The following is a 25,731-nucleotide window of genomic DNA, read 5'->3' on the forward strand; positions in this document are numbered from 1 at the left end:
TCTATGCTTGGTTCAAGAACTAACACCTCTGCTGACGGTGCTGCTGTGTTTCCTGACATTATTATCTCAAATCAGATCCCACCAGACTGCAGTAATTATACAGCAGAGTTACATGCCATTTAGCTTGCACTTGTGCATATAAAAGAAAACTGCTACCAAAAGTGTATAATTTATACAGACTCTTTACAGGCTATCTCCTCTCCTATGTATAATCCTCATCCAGTACTTTATGAAGTGCTACACCTGCTTCGCAAAATGAAAATCCTTAATTTCGATGTTAAGTTCTGCTGGATTCCCAGCCACATCGGAATCAAAGAAAATGAGGCTGCAGATTCAGCTGCTAAATCAGCCCATACCTTCTCCACATACTATTTGACAGTTCCATATACAAACAACTTATAAGATCAATGCTAATTGCTCAGTGGGAGTTAACATGGCAAGAAACATCAACAAACAAATTATATAACATTAAACCTGAAATTAAACACTGGCATTCTAGTCAACGTACAAAGAGAAGGGAGGAGATTGTCCTTGCTAGGCTCCGCATAGGTCACAGTCACCTTACGCATTCTCATTTACTGAGAGCTGATGACCCTCCCATATGTGAAAAATGCAACACAGCACATCTCACTGTTCATCATATTCTGGTAGATTGTCAAAAATTTACACAAGAGAGGAATGAAATTTTCACCTATCTAACCAAGCCATATACACTCAGGGAAATGCTAGCAGACTCAGGCAAATTGCACGAGGTTTTTAATTTTTTAGAAAGAATTAATTTGTACAAACACATTTGACCATAAATTTGTTTATATGTAAATACTTTTTTTTGCTTAACTTTTTTACATATATATTATTCATTAGGTTAAATCTGACCAATTATGTATTACCATGGGCCTTGATCTTGTATATTTGTATCACCCTTCTGTAATTTTGTTAATATATAAATACCAAAGTTGCTAAACTTAAATTTTATGCATCAGTGCTGTATAATAAATCCTTTCTGACTCTTTAAGTATTAATATAATAATGTTTGTTGTAATCTTACTAGATGTAGACACTGCTTTCCTTGACTTCTTTTGTATATACATATGATAACCTATAGTTATCTGTTTATGTACTGCTGAAACCTCTGCAGTAATTTTGTTTATATGTAGATACTGCATCACTTAACATACATTTTGTGTATGCATCTTATTTACTACTTTATTTTTCGAATAATCATGTAGTGCTGTAGGATATCTTACCTATTTGTGTACTTTCTAGTAATTCTGTTTATATGTATTCTAAATTATGTTTCTACTGCATTGCTAAATTTAATTTTCATCCATGTATATTGTATAATAATTCCTTTTTGCCTATTTTTGTACTGCTATAAATGCATCTAGTATAATTTTACATATGTAGATACTGCATTCCTTGGGTTAGTGTTTCATATGTTATGTATTAACTTTGTTAACTATTTTTGCACTACTGTAATAACCTCTGACCTTGTGTGTTGCTGTGTCCTCTGCAGCAGTTCTGTTTACCTAGAGATGCTGCTTTGTGAAACTAGATTCTTGTACAGACATATTGTTTACAATTTTTTGTAAATGCTAATGTTGTAACCTTTAGTATGGCCCAGTATGACCTTTGTAGTTTTTGTGCCAAATAAACTATAAACCAACCTACGCTGGTTAAATGTCTTCCTTTTTAAACAGAGTGGGACATCATTGTTTTGAAAAATGCTTTTCAGTTTTCTGAATGCACCTCAGGCAAGTTGAACTCTCCTATTTATTTCCTTTTGGAGTCCAGAGTTTAGATCAGTGAGATGACCTATGTACATGAAGAGACTCTTTCCAAGAAATGGTTGTCTATTATTATGTTTTTTGGTGTTAAAAAATGATTAAACATGATTTTAGTTTTTTCTCTGTTTATTTTTAGACCGACTTTTCTGCTTTCATGATATCGGTCTTCTATCATTATATTAAAGTCTTCTGCAGCGTTTGCAAAAATTATATCATCTGCATATCTTAATTGTTATCTGCATATCTTAAGCATCTGTTATTAATTTTTATACCAAGGCTTGTCCAGTTTATATTGTTAAATATTTCTTGAAGAACTGCTTTGAAGATTTTGGGTTATAGAGAGTCACCTTGTTGGACACCTTTTTCAATTGGTATTTTACTGCTACTTTTCTGAAGTTGGATTGTTGCTGTTGCACTGTGGTATATTTCTTGGAGGAGATCCATATATTCTCCAGGAACTCCCTGATTCTGGAGTGCTTTGATTATTGCATTAGTTTTGATGGAATAATCAAATGCTTTTTCATAATTAATAGAGGCTAAACAGAAAGGCAATTGGTTTTCTTCTGCTTTTTCTATTTGTTTTACTGCATGAATATGATCGATTGCGTTAAAGCCTTTATGGAATCCTGCTTTTTCTACTGGTTGATTTTGAGTCTATGAGAGGAGTTAACCTGTTTGTTATTACTTTTGTGAGAATTTTGTACAGATTGGATAGAATACTAATTGGTCTATAGTTCTTTGCCTCCTTTTTTAAATAACAGTATCAGAGTAGCATTTTTCCAGTCATTATTATTCTTCTCATATTCCACCTGGCTCTGTAATATAGTTTACACCTCTCATTTCTCAGACCACTATTCCTCACATGAGGCCATCCCTTCAACATTCCACCTGTGCAATTCTAGTTTACCTGTCCCAACACATTCACTTGCAAAGAAAACAAGTCTCTCAAATGCCTGCACCCTTCTGCATTCAAATGCAATCCATCTCTTGCATACAGCTCCCTTCTATTCTCAAACGTACTCCACACACATACTCCCTTTTCTGCTCATTTGTCATCACTGCCCTTTTCCTTCACTCTGCATTATCATTCCAGGGCAACATACTCATTATTTTTCCTTGGACACATTTCTACTGCACTATGTCTAACATCAACCTCAAATTTCATGCTATTCGATTCACACTACCTCTCAGGTCATTCGTTTCAACCATTACTATCATCTCTCCACACTTTTACCCCTCTTAACTGCCATTGTCACACTCTCTATCATTACACAGGCAAGCACTCCTATGGCACTCTACTCTGCAACCCCCCCCGAATCATCAAATCTCCATACATAACACTGAATAGATTCATTCATCCTTCTCTCATTCATCTCTGATTCTTATGGCTTCCAGTTCCTCCCTCTCATCTCTCTATCCCTTGCTTCCACACTCTTATCTTTCTGCAATTTCCTCTCTTCCACTGTCTCTCCTTCCTCTCTCCCTTGCTGTGCGATGGTGTTCTCTTACACCTAGTCTCATTCATCTCACACTAGCTATCCTCCAAAATCTTCATTCATCCTCTTCAACTCAGTCTTCATTCCTTCTATCTCCTTTCTCAGCAGTTCTATTTCTCACTCCACACAGCCGCTCTGTTTCTCTTTTCTGCTTTCAATTGCCATTCACAACAGCAAAAATGGCTATCAGACAAACTCTCTCTTTCCGCATCACTATCCAAGGCTAAATCTATATGTAGGTCTTTAACATTCTATCCATACTCCAACACATTACTAGCATCGACAAACTGAAAACCACCCATTTCGGATGCACTATCTCCACCACCACTGCTGCTAAATCCCGAGATTGAGACTCGTGTCTCCCTGCACCTCCCATTGCCTTGCATTTCATGCACATTCACACATACACATACACATTCCCATCTCGCACCTGCCACATCCTTAAACAATGGACATGTACATACTGCATGCATAGCAAGCTACAAAATCTTTGACTGGGTTATGAATAATGCAGTCTTTACATGGGGGGACGGCTAGGGCTGGTACTGAAACTGGCAGCTGCAAATGTTTAATGTAATCGCTACATGTAGAGACAATACTGAGATCATTAAATCTTAACTAAATACCACACAATTATACAAAAAAAATCATTTCAAATAGCACAAACTTAAATATCAATATTGTCATGAAATAAAGACAATATCTTTTATCTTTCCTCACTACTAAAATTTATGCTTTTTTAACAGCTCACATCACTTGCTGCATCTGTCTTTGCATGCTAGCAACACCACGAGATAAAAATTCGTTGCCACTCACAATACAGGTGTATTATAGGTTTACAACCTTTCATTTGTTAACAGCGTAATTAAAACTTATCTGTAAGATAAAGAGAATTTATCTCTATGGTAATTTATAAAAATTTTGCTGAGAAATATGTGCTTTGTTTTGAACAGTATAATGAACACATTCTTATAAACATTCTTCTTATTAAAATAATGCAGGATGGACATAGCATTGGAAAATTGTTCTTGGAGTACTTTGTTGCCCAGATTTGGGAATCTTTATGTCTGATTTTGGTGTAAGTAAATAGATACAGATATGTTGTGTATAGATGGAGGTATAATTATAGATGATGGTTTGTGTGGACGAGTATCCTCCCATGATGAGTCTGAATTTTTTGGAGGTGCCACACAATAATAATAACAACAATATGATAGTATTCATTTAGTTGAAAGCTATATGTATTATAACTTGAATAACTCTTTATGCAGGCAGAAAAAAACATGAAGAAATATGGAAAGATATTGATTCATAATGCTCCCGAACAGACAACTAAGTTGCTCAAATATTTATGTACCGACTATCATCCAAGCACAGGTACTTTGTTACTTCTATGAGATATTAATTATAAAAGGTGATTTATTATTAGTGTAAGTGACTTATTATATATGTCAGTAAAAATGTACAAAATGGAAAAAAAAAAAAAGATTAGAAAACTGTTTATTAACCAGGTAATTTTTTTCACTTATTTCTGAAAAGTTTAATTATTAGACTTCAAATTCATTGATATATATATATATATATAGTATTGTCTAAATATATGAGTAGATAATAATCACTTTGTTTAATGTGTGATTTGAAAGCAAGCAAAGGTTTCATTGTTTATATTTTTAAAAAATAACTTTATGTTAGCATTGCATTATACATATTTGACTTGGGCTTTTGTTTCTTTTTTCTTTTTTTTTTCTCTCTGTACAAATAAAAGAAATTGGAGGTGTTTTTCTTTCCTTTTTTCATGATTATTTAGCCAGTTTATCTGCCGCTCATTGGAGGAAGATATTCACTTTGGTAGATTGGTTACTGAAAATTAAGCACCTCCCTAGTACAATCTGAAAAACAGTGGGACATTGTGCTCTTCATATGGAAAAGACTTGAGTTCAGTTTTTGTCCTGATGAGAGAAATTTTATTTGGGTTATGCAATTGAAGGTGAGATAGCTAATCTTGTATGGAGGTTGCAGAGAATTTTCATTCTAGAAACTTGGGTTTTTCATCCAGCATACAGGCAAATTGGCCTTAGTACATGTGAAATTTATAGACATCAATATCATTAAAGTAAATGTGCGTAGTTGATTGATTGAGGCATGGAGTGTAGATAGGGATTATGTGTAGATGGATGTTTAAAGTAGTGTACACTCCTTCAGTAAGTTGAAACTGAAATTGTCCAGAAAATTGAACAGGTTATCCTTCCTCAAACAATGCTGTGAAAGTGATATTATTTCAGCATTTCTCAAATTTAAAGATAAGTTAAATTTGGCAAAGGAACATCATATTTACTGATGGGTGAGTTTATCACTTCTCTGAGAACAAATTGCCACTACTCACATAAAGATGAGTAAGTTAAACAGCTCTATCACTGTTCTACATGATGAACTAATTAATGTTTTAAATCCTGAAATGTGGACCATCCTGCATAACATTTCCGAAGTTGCAGCAAAAAAAAAAAAATTCACAAAAGTTAAAAGCAGACACCTTGAAGAAATATGAAATCCTACATCACCAACATCCTGTTTCGACCACAACTTCGATGAGACTGTGTGGTCATAAATTTATCATCGTAAATACTTACTGAAGGAGCCAAGAATGCTCTTCGTCTGGGGCTAACTTTGCATTTACACCCAAACACAATCCAAAATTAGAAATCATGATGAAAGTAGAATGGGACATCTACAATCTTCCACCTGCAATGGCTAATAATTTAGAAATAACAAGCATCCTAAACAAGGCTAAACCACGAAAAAGTAATATACCACATAATAACAAAAATATTATTATTACAAAAGCTGATAAGGGAAATGCAACAGTCATCATGGATCAAGAGGATTATAACAAATGCGATGGTTCTACTTACCAAATTATAGATCATATGTCTCAAAGGAAAAAAATTTGCAAATTATTGAAAAAAGTTGACTTCCTGACCAAAAGAAATTATCAAAAAAATAAAGCCAATTCATTGTAAACCACCCCATATCTATGGATTACCACAAATCTAATACCCCCCCTCCCCTTGGACTTGCACTACGTGCAGGTTCAGCTAGCCTTGCAACACTTGCAGGCGCAAACTTGACTGACTTGTCTGTTTGCTTACTTGGGAAATGGAGTAAAACCAGGTTTAAAATAGCTTGGTATCTTTAACATTTATTATACCCAAGGTAAAATACTTTCTACATCTATCTCTCATCCTGAGATTTTTATTTAATAAGGTTAAAACACCTTATGGTAACTTGTTCTGGTAAAATACTTATAATCTCTTTATTACTAAAATCTTGGTATTTCTAGCCTGGCTCCCACTGATGAGACCTCAATAAATGTCGAAACCGGTCTGGGTAGTGACCCCTTGCCCTTAATACATATCATCATACATCTCCTCCAGGAGATGTGCTTTGCATTAAGGGTAAATATTAAGAATAGTGATCAGAGCTTATCCACCTTTACCACGAGTTGCCTTCACTTGCACTATGTGTGAGGGCACCTAGACTTGCGATACTTGTAGGTGCAAACTTGACTTACTTGTCTGTTTGCTTACTTGGGAAATGGAGTAAAACCAGGTTTAAAATAGCTTGGTATCTTTAACATTTATCCAAACATTATCCAACTCCATCTGTTCCAATTTAACTACTAGTTTGTCATACAGTAATCTATCAAAAGCCTTTGCAAAATCTAAATATACTACTGTATATGCATCCCGCTCAGTTCTGAATCCTTATCCTCACTAGCTTCTACACCACTTTGACAACAACTCCAGACAAGCAGATTGGCCTATAATTTGAAGCCTTTGTCTTATCATCCCCTCCTTTATGAAGCAGAACAATTTCACCATCTTTCCACTCCTTTGGAATCTGGGCTAATCTAAGACTCAGGGAATCTGGGCTAATCTTAAAAATTATTATTATTATTATTATTCGTGACGCCCCCAATTAGTCTGAAGACTCATCGTGAGAGGACACCTATTGTACAACTCTCCGTCTCCACCACTACACCGAACCTCTACTACCAGCCATCTACTGCCCACTACCGCCACAGCTAGTATTTTTTTGTCTGTAAATTGCGTGTTTTCTGAAGGCCCGATTTGTCTGTATGTGGGATGAAAAACCAGAGTTCCTTGGAGAAAAACCCTGCTACTTCTGTATGAGATTGGCTAACTTGCCTTCGATTGAAAACATCCATATAAAGATTCCTCCCGTCATGATGAGAATTGAACTTAGGCCTTTTCCAATCGAAAGGTGCAACGTACCATCATTCTTCCAGTTGCGCTTCGGAGGCACTTAACATGTACATTAAAGCTGTTGTTAACTCCTTGGAACGTTCCCTCAAGACACAATGATATACCATCAATTCCCATGGTCTTGTTGACATCAAATTTACTCAATTCTTCATATACCTCCTGCTTACTCATCATCAGTGGTTCCTCCACCATTCCAACTGTTCTCAATTCTGCAGTATGTTACAATCACAAGGATGGAATATCATAATGAACTGCTTATTAAACACCTCTACTATATCCGCCTCAGTGTTTATCCTTCTCCCATTATCATTGACCAATATCATCCTCCCATAATCATTCTTCCTTCTACTTGCCACATATTAAAAAAACTGTAGAATATCTTTTAGCATCTTTTGCTAACTGCTGCTCATAGTGCACTTTTGCTGCCCTTACTTACCTTCCTTGCTTGCTCTTCTACTCCTCATGCAACTGATTATCTTCACTCATCTTGTGCTACCTCCACAATGCCTTTTCTTCTAGATTGCATGCTTTACTTCTTCAATCACCCATTTTACACCTTCCTTATTTTATCTCCTGAACTTTGAAATATGATCAGTCATTGCCTCTGCCAGATACTTCCTGTGGAGACCAAGCAGCATTGATTTCCTTCTACCTCCTGAGTTTGCTATAATCACTTGCCTCGTAGTTCCACATATAACTCTTTTTCACAAAAGGCCTGATATGGCTAGCCACCACCCAAGTGATCACTTCATGGTCACTTTCACCAACTGGAGGAAGATGTGACACTTCATTCACAACAATATCTTCTGATGAGATAATCAAATCCAAGACCACCGATCCACGTGTGGCCTCTGTTACGTACTGCAAAATGTAGTTATCCCTTAAAAACTCAAATTCATTCTCTTTGGTTCCTGATGCTGTCTCTTTATTCAAGTCTATATTCCTTTATAGTAATATATTTAAATTATTTGAAATCACTCATAATGATCACTCTTTTCTTATTAGCCAGACCAGTTTGTCTAAACATTGCTTTCTCACTGCCTTCTACATTACCAGGTCTATAGCAACACCCTACTAAACATTTCATCCACCTCCACTTCACATTATTGCTTTGCAACCACTGTCAGTATTTGTATTTGCTCCTTGCATCTTCACCCTAGATGGGCACAACTCCTCTGCCATCATCAATAACACTCCTCCTCCCTTTTCGCTTTGTCTATCATCACAAAAGACTACATATCCCTCCATTTCTATTCTTGTCAGAATGTCAACCTTGTTCAACCATGTCTACCAACAATTTTTTGGCGAATGAACTCTATCAACACTACAATTTCATTCCCCTTGTTTCAGATACTTCTAGCATTTGTAAACATATGCACTAACTCATTTCTGTTTTTTAACAAGTCCAACTAACCCCACTTCTTAGACATGAACTCCTCTTCATTCTCCCTTGTCCACTTCTGTCTATCATCACTGATATTACATGCCTCCCCAGATCTAAATATCACCCCTCACATCATTGACTATCTTAATCCTTTCTTGTGCACTCACACACACACACACACACACACTCCTGGAACCATCATCTACACTTTTCACGTAGTGTTCCCCTGTCCACTCTGTGTTCCTTCTTTCTTATTCTCTTCAATCGTGCCACTCATCTTTCTATTCACAAAGTTGCCTACCTTACTCTCCTACTCTTCCACAACACCTCTTGCATCCTTAGTCTTAAATTCACTTCAGACATTTTCTTTTGCAGCAACAGTTTCTCCAAATGACTTGCACCAAATCCATTTAAATGTAGCCCATATCTTTTATACAGCTGTATCTATCCCCGAACTTATCCCACAAATTCACAAAATGAACTGGTTTCTCCTCACATTACTCTGCTAGCATACCATTCATAATCTTCACCCACCTTCTCAACTCATTATTATCATACCTGGGCAATACTCTTGACTACCTTATCTCCCACACTGTTATATTTCACTCTCCTTAACATCCTTATGACATCTCTCCTTACGTTCTTCTTTACCAGTGAAATCATTCATACCACTACCAACTATTTTGCTCACATACTCCTTTTATCCAATTCTTCAACCACCCTGCTCATTCTACTTCCCAGAAAGCAGACCTTCTGCACCTTTGCACTCACTACACCTCTTCTCGTCGAATTTCCATACGTTGCTGCTCTCAAATCATTTGATATTTCTTTCAAATCTTTCATGCCATTCATCATCACATTCCCATGCAAATCAGTAATTCTCCTCAGTTCATTCCTCATACATTTAATCTCATGCCTCATCTTTACCAGCTCTGCTTGAATAACTTCTATTAGTTTTTCAGTGCCATTTATGCAAATTGCTTTTTTCACTGTTTTCTTCATCCTCTGTCTTACTGCCGCTAACTCGCTGCCATCTATGCTGATTGTTATCAATCAGCATCGCTAACTCATCGCCACTTTCCCCTGCTGTCTGCTCAACCACTCAGCAACCATCAACTCCACCCCCCATAGCCACATTCACGATCTTTTGCCCACTACCACTTACATTCATTGATATCTTATAATCCATAACTATTCTGAACTTCTTACACACCAAAACTCTCTCATCTCTTCTATTCATCCTCTCAACATAAATATCTTCAATCTCTCTCCCCAAGCATACATACTGCATTCACGACATCTCACTATTTTCGAAAAATCCATACCATTTTATGTTTCACCACCATTTTTCATCATCACCATACCACCTGAGATTAGCTCTGCTAATGCATTCCTGGATGCTGACAATGTCAAACTCTTTCCTAATATCCTCGTTTTTAATATGATATTGCCATTGATGCCATCTGTTCATGCCCCTGATCTTTCTCAGGACTCTCATATCTGCAGTCTCTAGTCTTTGGTCAAGTGTTTTATTTCTGACCCAGCTCTCAGATCCTTAAGTTACAACTAGTTTGAACACTGTGTTGTATACAGCTAATTTGGTGTTTTGGCTAATTTCTCTCTTATTCTATATAAATTTATTCAGTTGACTTCCCACCATACCAGCTTTGTTGATTCTGTTGTCTATTTCCATATTTAATTTACCATCTTCACTGAAAATTGAGCCTAAGTAGCTGAAGTGTTTCACTTGTTCTCCATTCACAATGCAGTTGATATTTTCAATGCTTCTGCCTATTTTCATTGTTTTTGTCTTGTTATTGCTTATCTTCATACCATATCTCTTACAACATTTATTCAGTTTAGTCAGGGAATCTTGCAGACTTGTAGCGGATTTATTTAGAAGTATAACATCATCTGCATAAAGCAAAGAGCTGATATTAACTTCTCCAATTTTGATATCAGGTTTAATGCCACTTTCCTTCATAATGTGATCCATATAGATAATGAGAGGGATAATGTACACCCTTATCTGACACCAGATTTAACATGAAACCACCTTCCTGTACTTCCTTCATTTCTAACTGCTGACTTACAACACAAATAAAGACTAAGTATCGCTTAATATAATGTCCCACTGACACCCTATTACTGTAGCATTTTGAACAGTGGCGGCTTGTACATAAGCACTGCGACACTGCAACATCCCAAAGAAAAAACGAAAAAAGTAAATTTTGTTTGTGTTTATAAATAATAACAATGCTTACAGCATTACATAAATGCAATACAACACGTTAAAGGTTACAGCTTATGTTTCGACATTGATCGAATAGTTAATAATTGGAATTGTTCGATTAACACTTTAGATTACGAAACAAATACACTGTGATCTAACGCAGTGTCGGAATTATCACATTCGGCCAATTGCAGCTAGGCTCGCCGATATTTGTTTGCGCTTGCCATTGCACTTAACAAGTGAATCTGACACTGCTCGTTGAGCAGTGTCGCTACAGATAAATTGTATACTTGCACGCTTTATTTCCGTGAGATACAAAACTTTTATTATTGATGTGTGTTAGTGGTGAGGGTGAAATATTTTTGGTAAATCTTATTTTATTCTTTTAAAATAACATATAATTATTTATTTATTATAAACACAAGGCTGAATTATAATGAGTGTCACTGTTAAAAATATGAAAAGAATTATATTTTCTCAATTATCGTTACACGAAACAAATGCACTGCAACTAAATTAGTGTCGGAATGTCGAAACCGACACTGCTCGTTGAGCAATGTTGCTACAGATATATTATATGCTTGCACACGTTATTTCTGTGTACGAAACTTTTATTATTGGTGTGTATTCGTAGGGAGGGTGAAATATTTTTAATAAAGCAATTTTTGTAACATGTAAATTTACTTATTAATAAATTGGTTACTGATTAGGAAAAAGAATTAATTTTTTTTTTCTTATTTTGTATATGCAGCACCCCTACTTAAAATTTTCACGGGCCGCCACTGGTTTTGAAGTTTTTCTCTTGGCACCTTGTCAGATGACTTCTCTAGATTTACAAAATATAAATACAGATCTTTGTTATATTCCCATGATTTCTCAACTATTTGTCGTAAACTGAAAATCTGATCCTGACAGCCTCTATTTGGCCTGAATCCAGCTTGTTCTTCACCAAGCTTCTCTTCCACAATCCCTCAATCGTCTCTCAAGTATACTTGAGTAAATCTTACCAGGAACACTCAGTAGAGAAATACCTCTGTAATTCTCACATTCAGTTTTATTTCCCTTTTTATATATGGGTAATATGAGAGCTCTACTCCAATCATTTGGAATTCGTCCCTCTATCCAGGCCTTCTGACCTATGCGGTGCAGCCACTGTAAGACTTTTATAACCTCCATACTTGAGCATTTCTGGTCGAATATCATCTACACCTGCTGCTTTTTCCCCATTTCAGGCTTTTGATGGCTTTTTCTACTTCAAGTATGGATATGTGTTCCCGACTACATGCCTTGTCAGTGTTTTTTACCACTGTGCTGTCATCACTGCTTGTTTGATTTAGCAATTTTTCGAAGTAATTACTCCATATTTCAAGGATATCTTTTTCTCCAGCTTTCATGTCACCTTATCATCTCTAATTCCTTTTACAGCACTCTTTCCTCCATTTCTGAGCTTCTTCAACAACTCCCAAAATATCTTGCCACCTTGATATTTAGTTTCTATGTTCTTACCAAAGTCTTCCCATGAGTTTTGTTTAGCTTTCTTACATTTTTCTCTGTATTCTCTAAGAGCAAAATCTGACTTATTTGGCAGGAACTTTTGATATGCTTTCTCCTTTTTTTTCACTGCCTCTTTAACTTCCTGTGTCCACCATGGAGTTCTGATTTTTCTATCCTTACAGACAACCTCACTATATATCACTCTAGCTGAATTAATCAGTGTTTTCTTCAGGGCTTGCCACTGAATCTTCAAGGTTTGGTTCCTGTTCTCAAACTCGTTTTTTCTTGAGTAATGTTTGTGTATTTTAGTCTACAGTTCACATCTGAGAGCTGCTCAACTTTAATTCTCTTTAAAACTTTCTTACATGTTCTTCTTTTCAATATGCCATTCAATTTTATCCTGCTCAAGACTAAATGGTGATCACTTCAAATTTCAAATCCTCTGTACACTCTGGTGTGCTGCACCTGAGAGAAAACATCACTATTAACAATAACACAGTCAATGAGACTTTTCTTATTCCTTGCATCTTCTCTCCATGTGAATTTGTGCTCATATTTATGTTAGATCATTGTGTTGTTAGTAATAACGTCTATGTCCTAAGCAGAAATCCAACAGGTATTTGCCATTATTATTAGCTTAGCGGTCCTTCCCGTAATGCATAACATTATACATATCCGCAACGAGATGTGTTTTGCATTATGGGAGATACTGAGATGGAGTGTTGGTATCTTGCTCCACCATTGCAAGGAGTTGCCAGTGTTGTACCACTCTACCCCAATCCTGGAGATACTTTCAGGTGCAAACTTTGTTTGCACACACACTTGGATAAAGGATTAAGCTAAATTTATTATAGTCTGACTAAGTGAAAAATAAACTTTCAACATTTTTCTCTAAATCCAGAGTAATTTAATAAAAAGGTGGCACACCCTTTGGCAGCTCCTATAGGAGGAGATGACCTTGCTAATGCCTTCTGCCTGGTATCCCCACTTGGGCCTGGCTCCCAGAGACCTCAGTAAAGGTCGAAACTAGTCTGTGCAGTGGCCCTTCCTTTAATGCATAACATTATACATATCTGCAAGAAGATGTGTTTGGCATTATGGGAGATACTGAGATCGAGTGTTGATAGCTTGCTCCACCTTTGCAAGTGTTGTACCACTCTACCCCATTCATGAAGATACCTTCAGGCGCAAACTTTGTTTGCACACACACATGGATAAAGGATTAAACTAAATTTATTATAGTCTGACCAAGTGAAAAATAAACTTTCAACATCTTTCTCTAAATCCAGAGTAATTTAATAAAAAGGTGGCACACCGTTTGGCAGCTCCTATAGGAGGAGATGACCTTGCTAATGCTTCTGCCTAGTATCTCCACTTGGGCCTGGCTCCCACTGAGGAGACCTCAATAAAAGTCGAAACTAGTCTGGGTAGTGGCCCTTCCCTTAATGCATAACATTATACATATCCGCAAGGAGATGTGTTTTGCATTATGGGAGATACTGAGATGGAGTGTTGGTAGCTTGCTCCACCTTTGCAAGGAGTTGCCGGTATTGTACCACTCTACCCCAGTCCTGAAGATACTTTCAGGCGCAAACTTTGTTTGCACACACTTGGATAAAGCATTAAACTAAACTTAATATAATAGGACTGTAGAGATGTGTTTAATGTAGTTCCACTATAAATCTTTATTTTTATTTATTTAGAGATTTTTTTCTGTCATCTGTATATTATTATACTGATATGTATAAACAATTTATTTTATTTTGTTGATTAATTAAATTTTTGTATATATTTTATTTATTTATTTATTTTTCACCAGAAGTCAGGCTAGAGTAAACAATTAACAAAATATTTAGATTTATCTTACTTTAATGTAGTGTCATGTGGCTCGTCTCCTATGCATACATGTTTTCCTGATGATGACTTTGATACAAAGGTTGAAACTTCGAATGTTATTTTCTTAATTATATGTAAAGTAATTACTCTAACATGTGTGTTTTTGTCTCCATAAATTCTTCACTATGAACTTACATCTAAGCTTAATACTTTTTATTTCAAAAGTTCTCTTTAAAAAAAAAAAAAAAAATGTGTATTCTTAATTCCTAATAAGAAATATTAATAAAAATTTATTTTCATTAGAGATTCCCAATAAATTTCTTATGGTCAGATAATGTTTTTACAGTATTTTTTTTTTAGTAATCAGAATTACTTTCTCTTGAATAGCACCTTTAGTCCATCCAAGTACTCTTGATGGTGAGTTATTAATTTTATAATATTGCTTTCTTTTTTAATTGCATAGTGTTAATTGCTCTTTATGAAACTTCACTTGCAGACATTATTATCATTATTGATAATACACTCACTCTGTGTTTATGTATGTATGTGTGTGTGTGTTTGTGTGTATTGCTACATACATAGAGGGCAGCAGTTTATAATATGATAACTGATAGTATCTGGTAGTACAGAAGTAACTCATTTACTCAGGGGCATGAATGACTAGTTTTGTCTTAAATGAATAAAACTTCAGCAGATATTGGCGGAGGAATTAATAGACAAAACATACAGTACAAGATTAGCATGGTGGCAACCAGTGCCATAACTAGCTTTTCATGGACGTTGTGCAAGGTTTTTTTTTTTTTTTTTTGAGACCAAAAAAAAAATACAATACATACACATTCATGAAACCTTGTGAATGGAAGAAAACTTTGGTACAATAATATAGACTATAGCTTGGATCACTCTGTGATTATTCACAACTTTTGTCTGCCTGACTCAGACAGCAAACTGCAGGGTTGATTCTATAATATTTTAATTAAAGTTAAAATTTTACTGCACCAATAAGAAAACCATTACTTATATAATTTCTATTTAATAGTTGTTTCTTATTGGTTGGTTAAATTTTAACTTTAACCAAACACATTACAGAATTGGCCCCCACAGTGGAAAAATTTTAAATTTGAAAATGAAAAGATAATACTGATTATTTTTTAATACCCCATTTCGAGGGCCCCCCCTTCATCCCAGGCCCTGCACCTGTTGCACCTGCCTTTGTTGTTACAGCACTGGTAACAACAAATATGGAAATATGTAAGATTCTAATGATTTAAATTATGTTTGATATGCTGTCATTGTACGTGTTGGCATGCTATTGTTTGTGTGATTCGCTGGTTATAGTTAGGAAACATTTAGATAAATTAATGCTAGGATTGACATTCGAGTGTGTATTATTACATTTCTGTTTTGCCATAACACTAATGTAAGATGTCGTATTCATTCCACACAACCTGGTGGCTCTGTCACGGTATCATGTTGATCAAATGAAGATCAGTCACATGCTCACAGTTCTATCACGAATACATGTCATTATGGAGCTGTGATCTTATTTCTGTTATTCCATATATCTAACATTCTCCTGAATGCATTGTTCAGTCTGTTTCTCAGTCTGTCCATAGTATGGTGTCCTGCATCACCTCCAGTCTGTAAACTCCTGGAAATTTCAGGGGACTATGTCCAGGTTTAATGGATTAAAATAGTGAATAGTCATCTTATCCTGATGAAAGGAGTAAATACTGTTCTAATTTTATATTCTCTAAGGATTTTAGCCAGTTTTATGGACATTTCATTGAGCTGTGATATATTTAATGTGTTTACCAGCATCCTGATAAATTTCTCACATTACTACATAAATTTTCTGTTAAAATCATCGCACTTTCAGGGAAAACATGGAGACACAGAATTCCAGAAAAGTGAGGCTTCATCTCTTTCATGGCATGTATTGTCTTCAGCTGATCCACATGATGTCTTGATAGAGAGGTACCAGGCTCTGTGGAATGAATCTGAAATCTTAAAACTTAATAATCCTATATTTGTTATCACTGTGCTAATCTTTTTCTTGTTTGGTTGTTTTTTTAATTCCTTCTCCTGCACCATAAAGTCCTTTGCAATTTAGACAAAACTAGTTGTGTCTCAGAATAAACGTTACTTCTTTACTTATACTGGATATTGGTTTATAAACTATTGTATATTTATCCATGCACTACAAGGTTTACATTTAACTGTGTGTGTGTGTGTGTGTGTGTGTGTGTGTGTGTGTGTGTGTGTGTGTGTGTGTGTGTGTGTGTGTTTTGTCTTACCATTTAAGCATAAGGATTAATTGTGTCAATTACAGTGGTATACTCCCAAACCCTATACGATATGAGGAATTCCCATCTCCCTCCACTACTGTTTTTTATTATTCTTCTATGCTGTTACCCATTGTAGTTTAAGAAAACATCAGGGATTGCTTGCATCAAAACTAGATCTCATATAGCCTGTAAGGAATGCAGAGAACTGACCAGTACCTTGATCCAGTATCTAGTCTCACCTTCCTCATTGACCTTATTAGATCAATCTGTTCTCAGCCTTTAAATGGGTGAGAAGTCAGTTTACCTGACTCTTAAGTCTAGACAAAAGAATGAGAGAGCCTAGTGGACTGATAAGCAGAACTGGTACTGTGAAAACTTGGATGCTGAACAAGCAAAAAATAGCCTTTCAGTTTGGGACTTAGCTGACTAAGTTGTTCTCTGAAATTACATATATGGTACCCCAGAAGCATAGAACACATCACCAATTTTCACCAAAACTTGGTAAGGGGGGGGGGGGGAAGTTTTCTTCATTTTCATGAGGAATAGAGCACTAGCTATGAAACTAGACATCTTTAAAATTAACCTATCTGTGGCAGAAATTGAGACTAAATATGAAAAATCAGTGCTAAAAATTATTCTCCTGTCTGTATTGAAAAGTTACTATTTTGTGAGTTAGTGTCCTATGCCTCTGGGGTACAGATATATTATGATAACCAAGAAGAGATTTTCTTCCCTATCAACAAAATCTCCTCTTCATTACCTACCACGAAAGATAAACACTAACCCCCTTTCTATCTCCCCTCCCTGGTTCAGCATGAGTGCTTCTGTTCATACTTTGATGAACAAAGTATGAGCAGAAATGCCAAAAAATGACTACAAGAACACCACTCTTATATCAGCAACTATGAACCTGAAAAATTATTATTACATGACACCTCCAGGGAGTCCAAGGACTCATCAAGGGAGGGCACCCACTCTACAACTCTGTCTCCACCACTCAACCAACTACAATGATTTGCAACTACCATCATCATCATCTATACCAACGCCATCTACCACCCCTAGTATTTTTACAGACAATCACAAACATCCATGCCTACGGTGGGATTCCAACCCGCAGCCTTGTGGCTGGAGAGCATATGTGCTCTCCACTGCCAACCAGATCGACCTTATTCTCAATCTGGCCTTACTCAGCATAGAGTTGATGCTGACCACAATATCCTCTGGTCTAATGCTTGCCTTTTACATCTACAGTCCTAACTATTTAAAGAGAGTGATAAAGCACTTCTACACCACCCAAACTTAAATCTGAATGACTGCCTCTCTACTGCCAGGATTTGGGAGTCTCATCCTCATAAACGGCAAACAGTAGTACCTCTTTTTATTGTATGATATGTTATTCAATTAACTACTTAACTTTTTGCTAGTTTTTATTTCAAATCACTTAATTTAATTTTAATCTAATTTTATTTTGTAATCTCTCATTAGGTGACACTCTGACATGTGGCTCAATTATACAATAGGATTATTTCACTTTATGATTATGCTGATGATGGCCAATTAGTTTCTGGTTGAAATATAGTCAAAAATAAAACGACTATTTATTTGTATGAATATATGTATGTCTGATAAACTTTATTATGTCACAAGTGCCATTTAAAACTAGTCTTAATTATTATTTGACTTAATCTCCATAGAATCAGACTCATTGTGGTAGACCCACCTAACGATTGTTCACACAGTACTTATCACTTCTCCTTGAACTCATTCACCAATGAAGCACTATCAACTATCCTCCCATTCCTAACAATGCATTCACCAACCTCCAAGCAAAAAATCTAGGCCTATCATAACATGCTTGCTAACCATGCTCTAATGGTTAGCAAGCATGGGTTGACTTGTTGTTTTCTTCCCTCCTACTAAGTACTGAAAAGAGTCTTATGTCAATCATATAAAAACATCTTTAAAAATATATATGCTTCCATCATTCCCCCTTTTATTCTCCTTGTCAGCTAGATTTTGAAGCCCACAAAGAACATTCCATAGACTTGCTGCCACAATCTTGGTTGCTTGCCTTGAGATCCTCTACAACTTCCTCATCTCAACATAATCCTACACCAAATCTCTGCATGTTAGTCCAGATATGGCCTTCTTAAAGTCCTATAAAGGAGAATAATAACCTCTTTATCCTTGCTTATCAGTGCATCTTCAATGATCAGGTAATCTGATATGTTGTTTTGGCCATGATTGCAGTTTGTCCTCTAAATGTCAGCTCCATGTTCTCAATAACCTCAGTAACCAAATCCCTGATCTCAAAGGTTTCATGCAGTTCAGTTCAATCAGTATAGCAGATTTTGATCTCTTATTTTCCAAATGCATGACCTTGCACTTAGCCACATTAAACTGGCCATTTATCTTTTTGATTTTGATCTCTTATTTCCCAAATGCATGACCTCGCACTTGGCCACATTAAACTGGCCATTTATCTTTGTTCATGCTGTCGGTCTATTTAAGTCATACTTCAGATCATCTTCATTGACTATTGATCTTATCAGTTTTGCACCATCAGCAAACAACTTTCTATATCATTTCTTACATTGTTAAAAAGCAGGTAAATTTATGCAGTAGAGTTCCATGTGGAATCTTGTCGAATACCTTTGCAAAATCCAGAAGTATCATTGAATAGCCTTTGTACTTAATATTGTACTGTACTTGCTTTGGTTTTCCATTCAAAATGCAGTTGACATTTGTTTTGTTCCTGCTATTTTCATAGCTTTCATCTTTTGGCTGCTGATTTTTCATGCCTAATTTGTTATAGTGATTATTTTGTTTCATTAAGGAATCCTAATCTTGCTCTGGATTTATTCTGGAGTTTAGCATTATCTGTATAAGGTAAAGTGCTGAGATTTTAGTGTTACTGATTTTGATATCAGGTTTAATGCCACTTTTCCTTCATAATGTGATCCATATAGATGATGAATATATTATGGTGGTGTGTATTTTTGTCTTGCACTGATTTTATATCAAATCATGAGATGAGAGATCTGGGAGTTGTGGTGTGGACAGGGACCTAAAATTCAAGGACCACATTGCAAAAATTGTGAAGACATCACATCAGACAATGGCAATGATGCAAAGGACCCTGACATGCAGAAGTATGTTATGATGCAATGGATTATAAGCCCTTGATCAGGCCTCATATGGATTATTGTATACAGATTTGGTCAGTGGGTTTTAATGGTGACAAGGATATGTCAGAAAGGGTCCGAAGAAGATTCACGAAGGTGGTCAGAGGTCTTTGGACTGTGGAGTATGAGGACAGAAACTGAGAAATGTTAATTGCAAAACCTCATGAATAGGAGGAGGAGGAGGGTGGGGAATATGATTGAGACATAAGCTAGTCAGGGATTGTTATTGGGTTGACATGGGAGAGATTTTTCATAGAATTGGGGGGGGGGGAGGTGTTGAACAAGAGGCGATCCCTGAAAACCGTATAAGGAGGATGTGAGCAGAGGAGTGAGAAACAGGTTCTTTACATGGAGAGTGGTTGATGAGTGGAATGCATTACCTGAGTGTGTTGTGAATGTATACACATTAAATCATTTTAAGGTACGGTTGGAAGAGTTTTGTGTGTGAAACTGTCACACAAGTTTGTACATCCCACAATGAGTCTCTGACTTCATTTAGGTCAGATGTTAATAATAATAATCTCTACTTGTACCTCCTCCTACTAAAACTGCTGACTTAAGAATAAATTTTAACTATGTATTGCTCTGTATAATGTTTTATTTACACCAAATAGAATTTTGTACAGATTTACTTTTGGTACCTTGTCATATGCCTTTCCAGATCTACTAAACAGAAATATAGATCCTCATTACATTTCCATGATTTCTGATCATTATGTCTTAAAATGAAAATCTGATCAGGACAACTCCTTTTTGTCCTGAACCCAGCTTGGTCTTCCCTAAGTTTCTCCTTAACAATTTTTCTTAGCTTCTTTTCACATGCACATTCATAAATTTTACCTAGAACACTTAGTAGGGAAATTTCTATGTAACATTCTCACATTTGGTTTTATTTCCTTAGCACATGGGTACCATGGGAACACTGCTCCAATCAGCCTGAAATTTAACCATCTGGCCAGGCCTTCTAAATTATCATTAGACATGATTGATCCCAGATACCTTTTCGGATTCCGATGGCGATCTGCTGTGCCTCAGGTTATGATTGCATTACTTTTAAATATATTGATATGCATTCCTGATTGCATTGCTGTTAATAGAACAGCAGTGCAATCAGGAATGCATATAAATACTTGAGGCAGAGAAGGTTACAATCAGAAATTTGAAATATGTAACAGTCATTAAGTAATTATTCTGGACATCTTTATCTCAATGGAAAACCAATTGAACAAGTAAAATATTTCAAAACTGTTTAAGTGCAGAAAAGTAAATCTGGGATGATAGGAAACCAGTTGAATAAAATTATATGGAATAAGAAAGAAATTAGCTGAAACACTAAACTCGCAATATACAAGACATTGTTCAAACCAGTTTTAAGTTATGGATTTGAGAGTACTGAGAAAGATTTGAGTGAAGTGAACAAACAGCATCTATGACAGAATCATATTAAAAGGAACTTGTTAATAATTGGTGGATTTTTATATAGATAGAGTATTCATAAATATTATCATGTTATTAATTCTACCATAGAGATGATCTCTGTTTCTAACAATTATTTTTTTTATTTCTGAGTGTACCTATATATTATTATATGCACAAGGGTTCACTCCAATTGGTGCAGTGATCTTAACTCTTTCTTTCATAATCCAAATAATCACTGACTCAAGACCAAATACAAAATAAACACATTTAATAAAACAAAAACAATATATATACACTCCAAACAATATTACATAACTAACTACAAATTAATTGGATCCAAGGCCTCTTAAAAATAAACTTACATTTAAGACTAGACTAAACACTTTGTTTGCACAATCACAAAATGTTCATAGCCAGTTTCTTTCTCTGTCAAGGCCCTTTTCCGAAGATATATGACTCTATTCTTCATTTTTACAGGATCCTTTCTCATCACTTATGTAGCACACATTAATTCTTCCGAACTTAAATCTGTCTTTTTTCTTCAGTAGAAATAATAGTCAGATCCGCTGTCCTTAATAAAGATGAAACTTCCTAATCAGAGTTTTCTCGAACATTCCTTTAGAACGTAAATAGCAAATTCTTCTTTTATTCATTAAATGCTTATTGACAGTCTTAACTCTTCCAATAAAAAAAAACTTACAGTTTTACGATTTCCTTTTTGGAATCTCCTATAAATCTTTCAATTAGTGTTTCCTCCAATATTCTGTTTAAAACACATATAGTAATATTTTCTTTTATTTATCCATACTTATTCTACAATAAAACTTAATAGTTCCACGATTCCTTTTTCAGAATATACTATTAATTTTCCTCTGACTGTCACATAAAACTTAGTTCCTCTGAATCTAAATATCTGCCAGCTTGTGTTCTAAATTCCGTCCGAAAGCTCTTTTGTTTTCAGCCATTACTCAGATACCGAACGCTTTCTTGTCAGCTCAGTCACTCATCAAACTTCTCGGCGAGCATACGTACTCCATGAAACTGGTAAGCAAGAAATTAGGTATAAATAATGGCTGACACGTCTCTATTAGCGACAAGAGAATGTCTTCATAAAACACAACTTTGATAATTTTATATTCCAATAAAATTCTTTTAAGTAATACAAATATCAAATCTGGTAAGTACATCAATTTTTTGACTTCTTTACATATCACTTTTGACAAAACAATTTCCATAATGGGCACATCGTAAGTGCCGACAATGCGTGTTATGAAAACAAAACTAATAAACATTTTAACATAAACAATTCGTAAAAATATTCAGAATTTTAATTATGATTATTTTTACATCAATTTCATCTTTCTCTGAAAATTTTTTTTAAAAAAATTTTTAAATATTTAACCTATATCTAACAAAACTTTTATTGCTTATTTCTGGATCTTAAAAATTAACGTGATTCCTGCTGATCATTATTTACACTCTCAGAATCACTAGTTTCAGAATCATCTAATGCTAGAGATAATTCTGAATTTTCTTCTTCCAATTTACTATACTTACAAATTTCATTTCTATACCTTTCAAATATTTTATTTAAACTATTTGAATTATGTTGAAAGTTTATTTTTCATTAGGTTAGACTATAATAAATTTAGTTTAATTCTTTATCCCAGTGAGAGCAAACAAAGTTTGCGCCTGAAAATATCTTCAGGACTGAACATAGTGTTATACTATCTTACCTGGGTAAGTAGTACAACACCAGGCAACTCGTAGCAGAGGTGGAGCAAGCTGCCAACACTCCTATCCTAGTATCTCCCATAATGCAAAACATCTCCTTGTGGATATGTATACTGTTATGCATTAAGGGATTGGCCACTACCCAGACTAGCTTGCTCCACCTTTGCTACGAGTTGCCTGGTGTTGTACTACTTACCCAGGTAAGATAGTACAATACTATATTCAGTCCTGAAGATATTTTCAGGCGCAAACTTTGTTTGCTCTCACTGGGATAAAGGATTAAACTAAATTTATTATAGTCTAACCTAGTGAAAAATAAACTTTCAACATCTTTCTCTAAATCCAGAGTAATTTAATAAAAAAAGGTGGCAAACCTTTTGGCAACTCCTATAGGTAAAGATGATCTTGCTACTGCTTCTGCCTAGTATCTCCAACTCTGGGCCTGGCTCCCACTGAAGAGACGTGAATAAAGGTCGAAACTAGTCTCAGTAGTGGCCAATCCCTTAATGCATAACAGTATACATATCCACAAGGAGATGTGTTTTGCTTATCCTTATTAACTAAATTAGAGGTATTTTCACATTCCTCTGGCTTACTTAACTCTATGTTAACTAACCTATGATATTCTGCTACTATTTCATCAATGTTAGAGTCAATTTGATCATTATCACTCTTATTGTACATTATCAGAATTATGTACCCTGGGATTTCTAAAATTTCCTGCATTAGATTTAGTTTTACCCAAATTTAATGTTCTCCTTTGCTGCATATTTGAATTATGAGCTTTAAAACTATTCCCTTTCCTACTATTTGATTGTGAATGAGATGCACAATTAGTACTAGGAAAACTACGCTCATCTTTCAATATTTTATTCATATTGTCTCCTAATGTAACTAAATTTCTTCTTCTTTCACTGTGCCTTATCCCATGTTAAACGGGGTCGGCGCACCAATCTTTAACCTTCCTCTTCCAAGTTCTCTGGTCCAGAGCATCCTTTGGACTCCATCCTTTCTCCCTAAGATCCTCTGTCATCTTATCCCTCCACCTGAGCTTGGGCCTGCCTCTTTTCCTCCTTCCCTCCAACTCCATATACTCCACTCGTTTACCAACATACTCCTCACCCTTCCTCTCAACATGTCCAAACCACCTCAGCCTACTTTCTTGTATCTTCTTGCCAATTGGTCCCACCTTAACCGTCCCTCTGATGTAGTCATTCCTTATCCTGTCCTCCTTTGTCACACCACTCATCCATCTCAACATCCGCATCTCCGCTACCTCCATCTTCCTCTCCTGTGCCTTGGTTATAGGCCACGTCTCCGCACCATGGAGCATCGCCGGCCTCACCACCATCTTATAGAGCTTTCCTTTCCTCTTACAGCTCACTCTCTTGTCGCACAGGACCCCCCCCCCCCCGCGCTCATCTTCCTCCAATTCATCCAACCGCATGTTATTCGGTGCTGTATCTCCTCATCCAGGTCACCATTCCTCTCGACAACCGACCCAAGGTACTTGAATTTCTTTCCTGAAATTAGCCTTTAACCCTGGAGTCGTATGACGATATCCTCGTCACTCCCCGTTGACATATATTCAGTCTTCACCCGGTTAATTCTCATGCTGCTCTCCTCCAATGCCTTTCTCCACTCTTCCAGGGTATTTTCAAGCTTCTCTCGGGATGATTCGCATAGAACAATGTCATCGGCAAACAGCATGCTCCATGGTGCCTCCTTCTTGACATCCTCCACTAGTACATCCATGAACCAGGTCAAAGAGGTAGGGGCTCAGAGCTGACCCTTGGTGTAACCCTACGACAATAGGGAACCCTTCTGTCATGCCAACACTAGACCTGACCTGAGTTTCTGTTCCCTCATACATCTCCTTCACCAACCTCACGTTCTTCTCCGACACCCCCTTCTTCCTCATACACCTCCATACCTCCTGCCTGGCCACTCTGTCATATGCCTTTTCCAGGTCTATAAACACCATGTGCAGATCCACTTGCATCTCTCTATATTTCTCCATCAATCGCCTTAGCGCAAATATTGCATCCGTTGTCCCTCTTCCTGGCATCAATCCAAACTGCTCCTCACCAATTTTCGTTTCCTGCCATAACCTTGCTTCAATTACTCTTTCCCATATTTTTGATGTGTGTGACAGCTGCTTGATTCCTCTATAGTTGCCACAGTCTTGAACATCTCCTCTTCCTTTGTAGATTGGGACGAGAATACTTTTCCTCCATTCCTCTGGTATCTTTTCTTGTTGGGCTATTTTACACATCAGATCCCATAACATATCCACGCCCTCACTGCCCAAACTTTTCCACACTTCCCCAGGTATCTGGTCTGCTCCCACAGCCTTTCCATTCTTCATTTTTCTCAGTACCCAAACCACTTCCTCTCTACTTATGTCTTGCACCGGTCTCTCATTTACCTCTCCATCCTCGCACCTCTCTCTTGGATTCTCCTCATTTAGTAGTTTTCGCAAATATTCTTTCCATCTTCCTCTGATTTTGTCCTCATCTTGTAATACTACTCCTGAGGCGTCCTTTATCTGCTTGACTGATGTTATGTCTTTCAAGGCCATATCTCTGG

The 25,731-nt window shown here is 36.2% G+C and overlaps 1 protein-coding gene across 1 annotated transcript in view; it reads left to right on the plus strand.

Moving 5' to 3' along the window:
* Vps11 (vacuolar protein sorting 11) overlaps positions 1-25,731 on the plus strand; it is a 457,238-nt gene that overhangs the window by 248,247 nt on the left and 183,260 nt on the right. Inside the window, exons 17-18 of the mRNA XM_090408066.1 lie at positions 4,555-4,660; positions 14,901-14,930. Of these exons, the coding sequence (XP_090264192.1) occupies positions 4,555-4,660; positions 14,901-14,930 (136 nt within the window). The remainder of the gene's footprint in view (positions 1-4,554; positions 4,661-14,900; positions 14,931-25,731) is intronic.

The sequence above is a fragment of the Typopeltis vanoorti genome, chromosome 18, assembly GCF_054136105.1.
Source record: "Typopeltis vanoorti isolate ZY-2024b chromosome 18, IOZ_Tvanoo_1.0, whole genome shotgun sequence".
Lineage (NCBI taxonomy): Eukaryota > Metazoa > Arthropoda > Arachnida > Uropygi > Thelyphonidae > Typopeltis > Typopeltis vanoorti.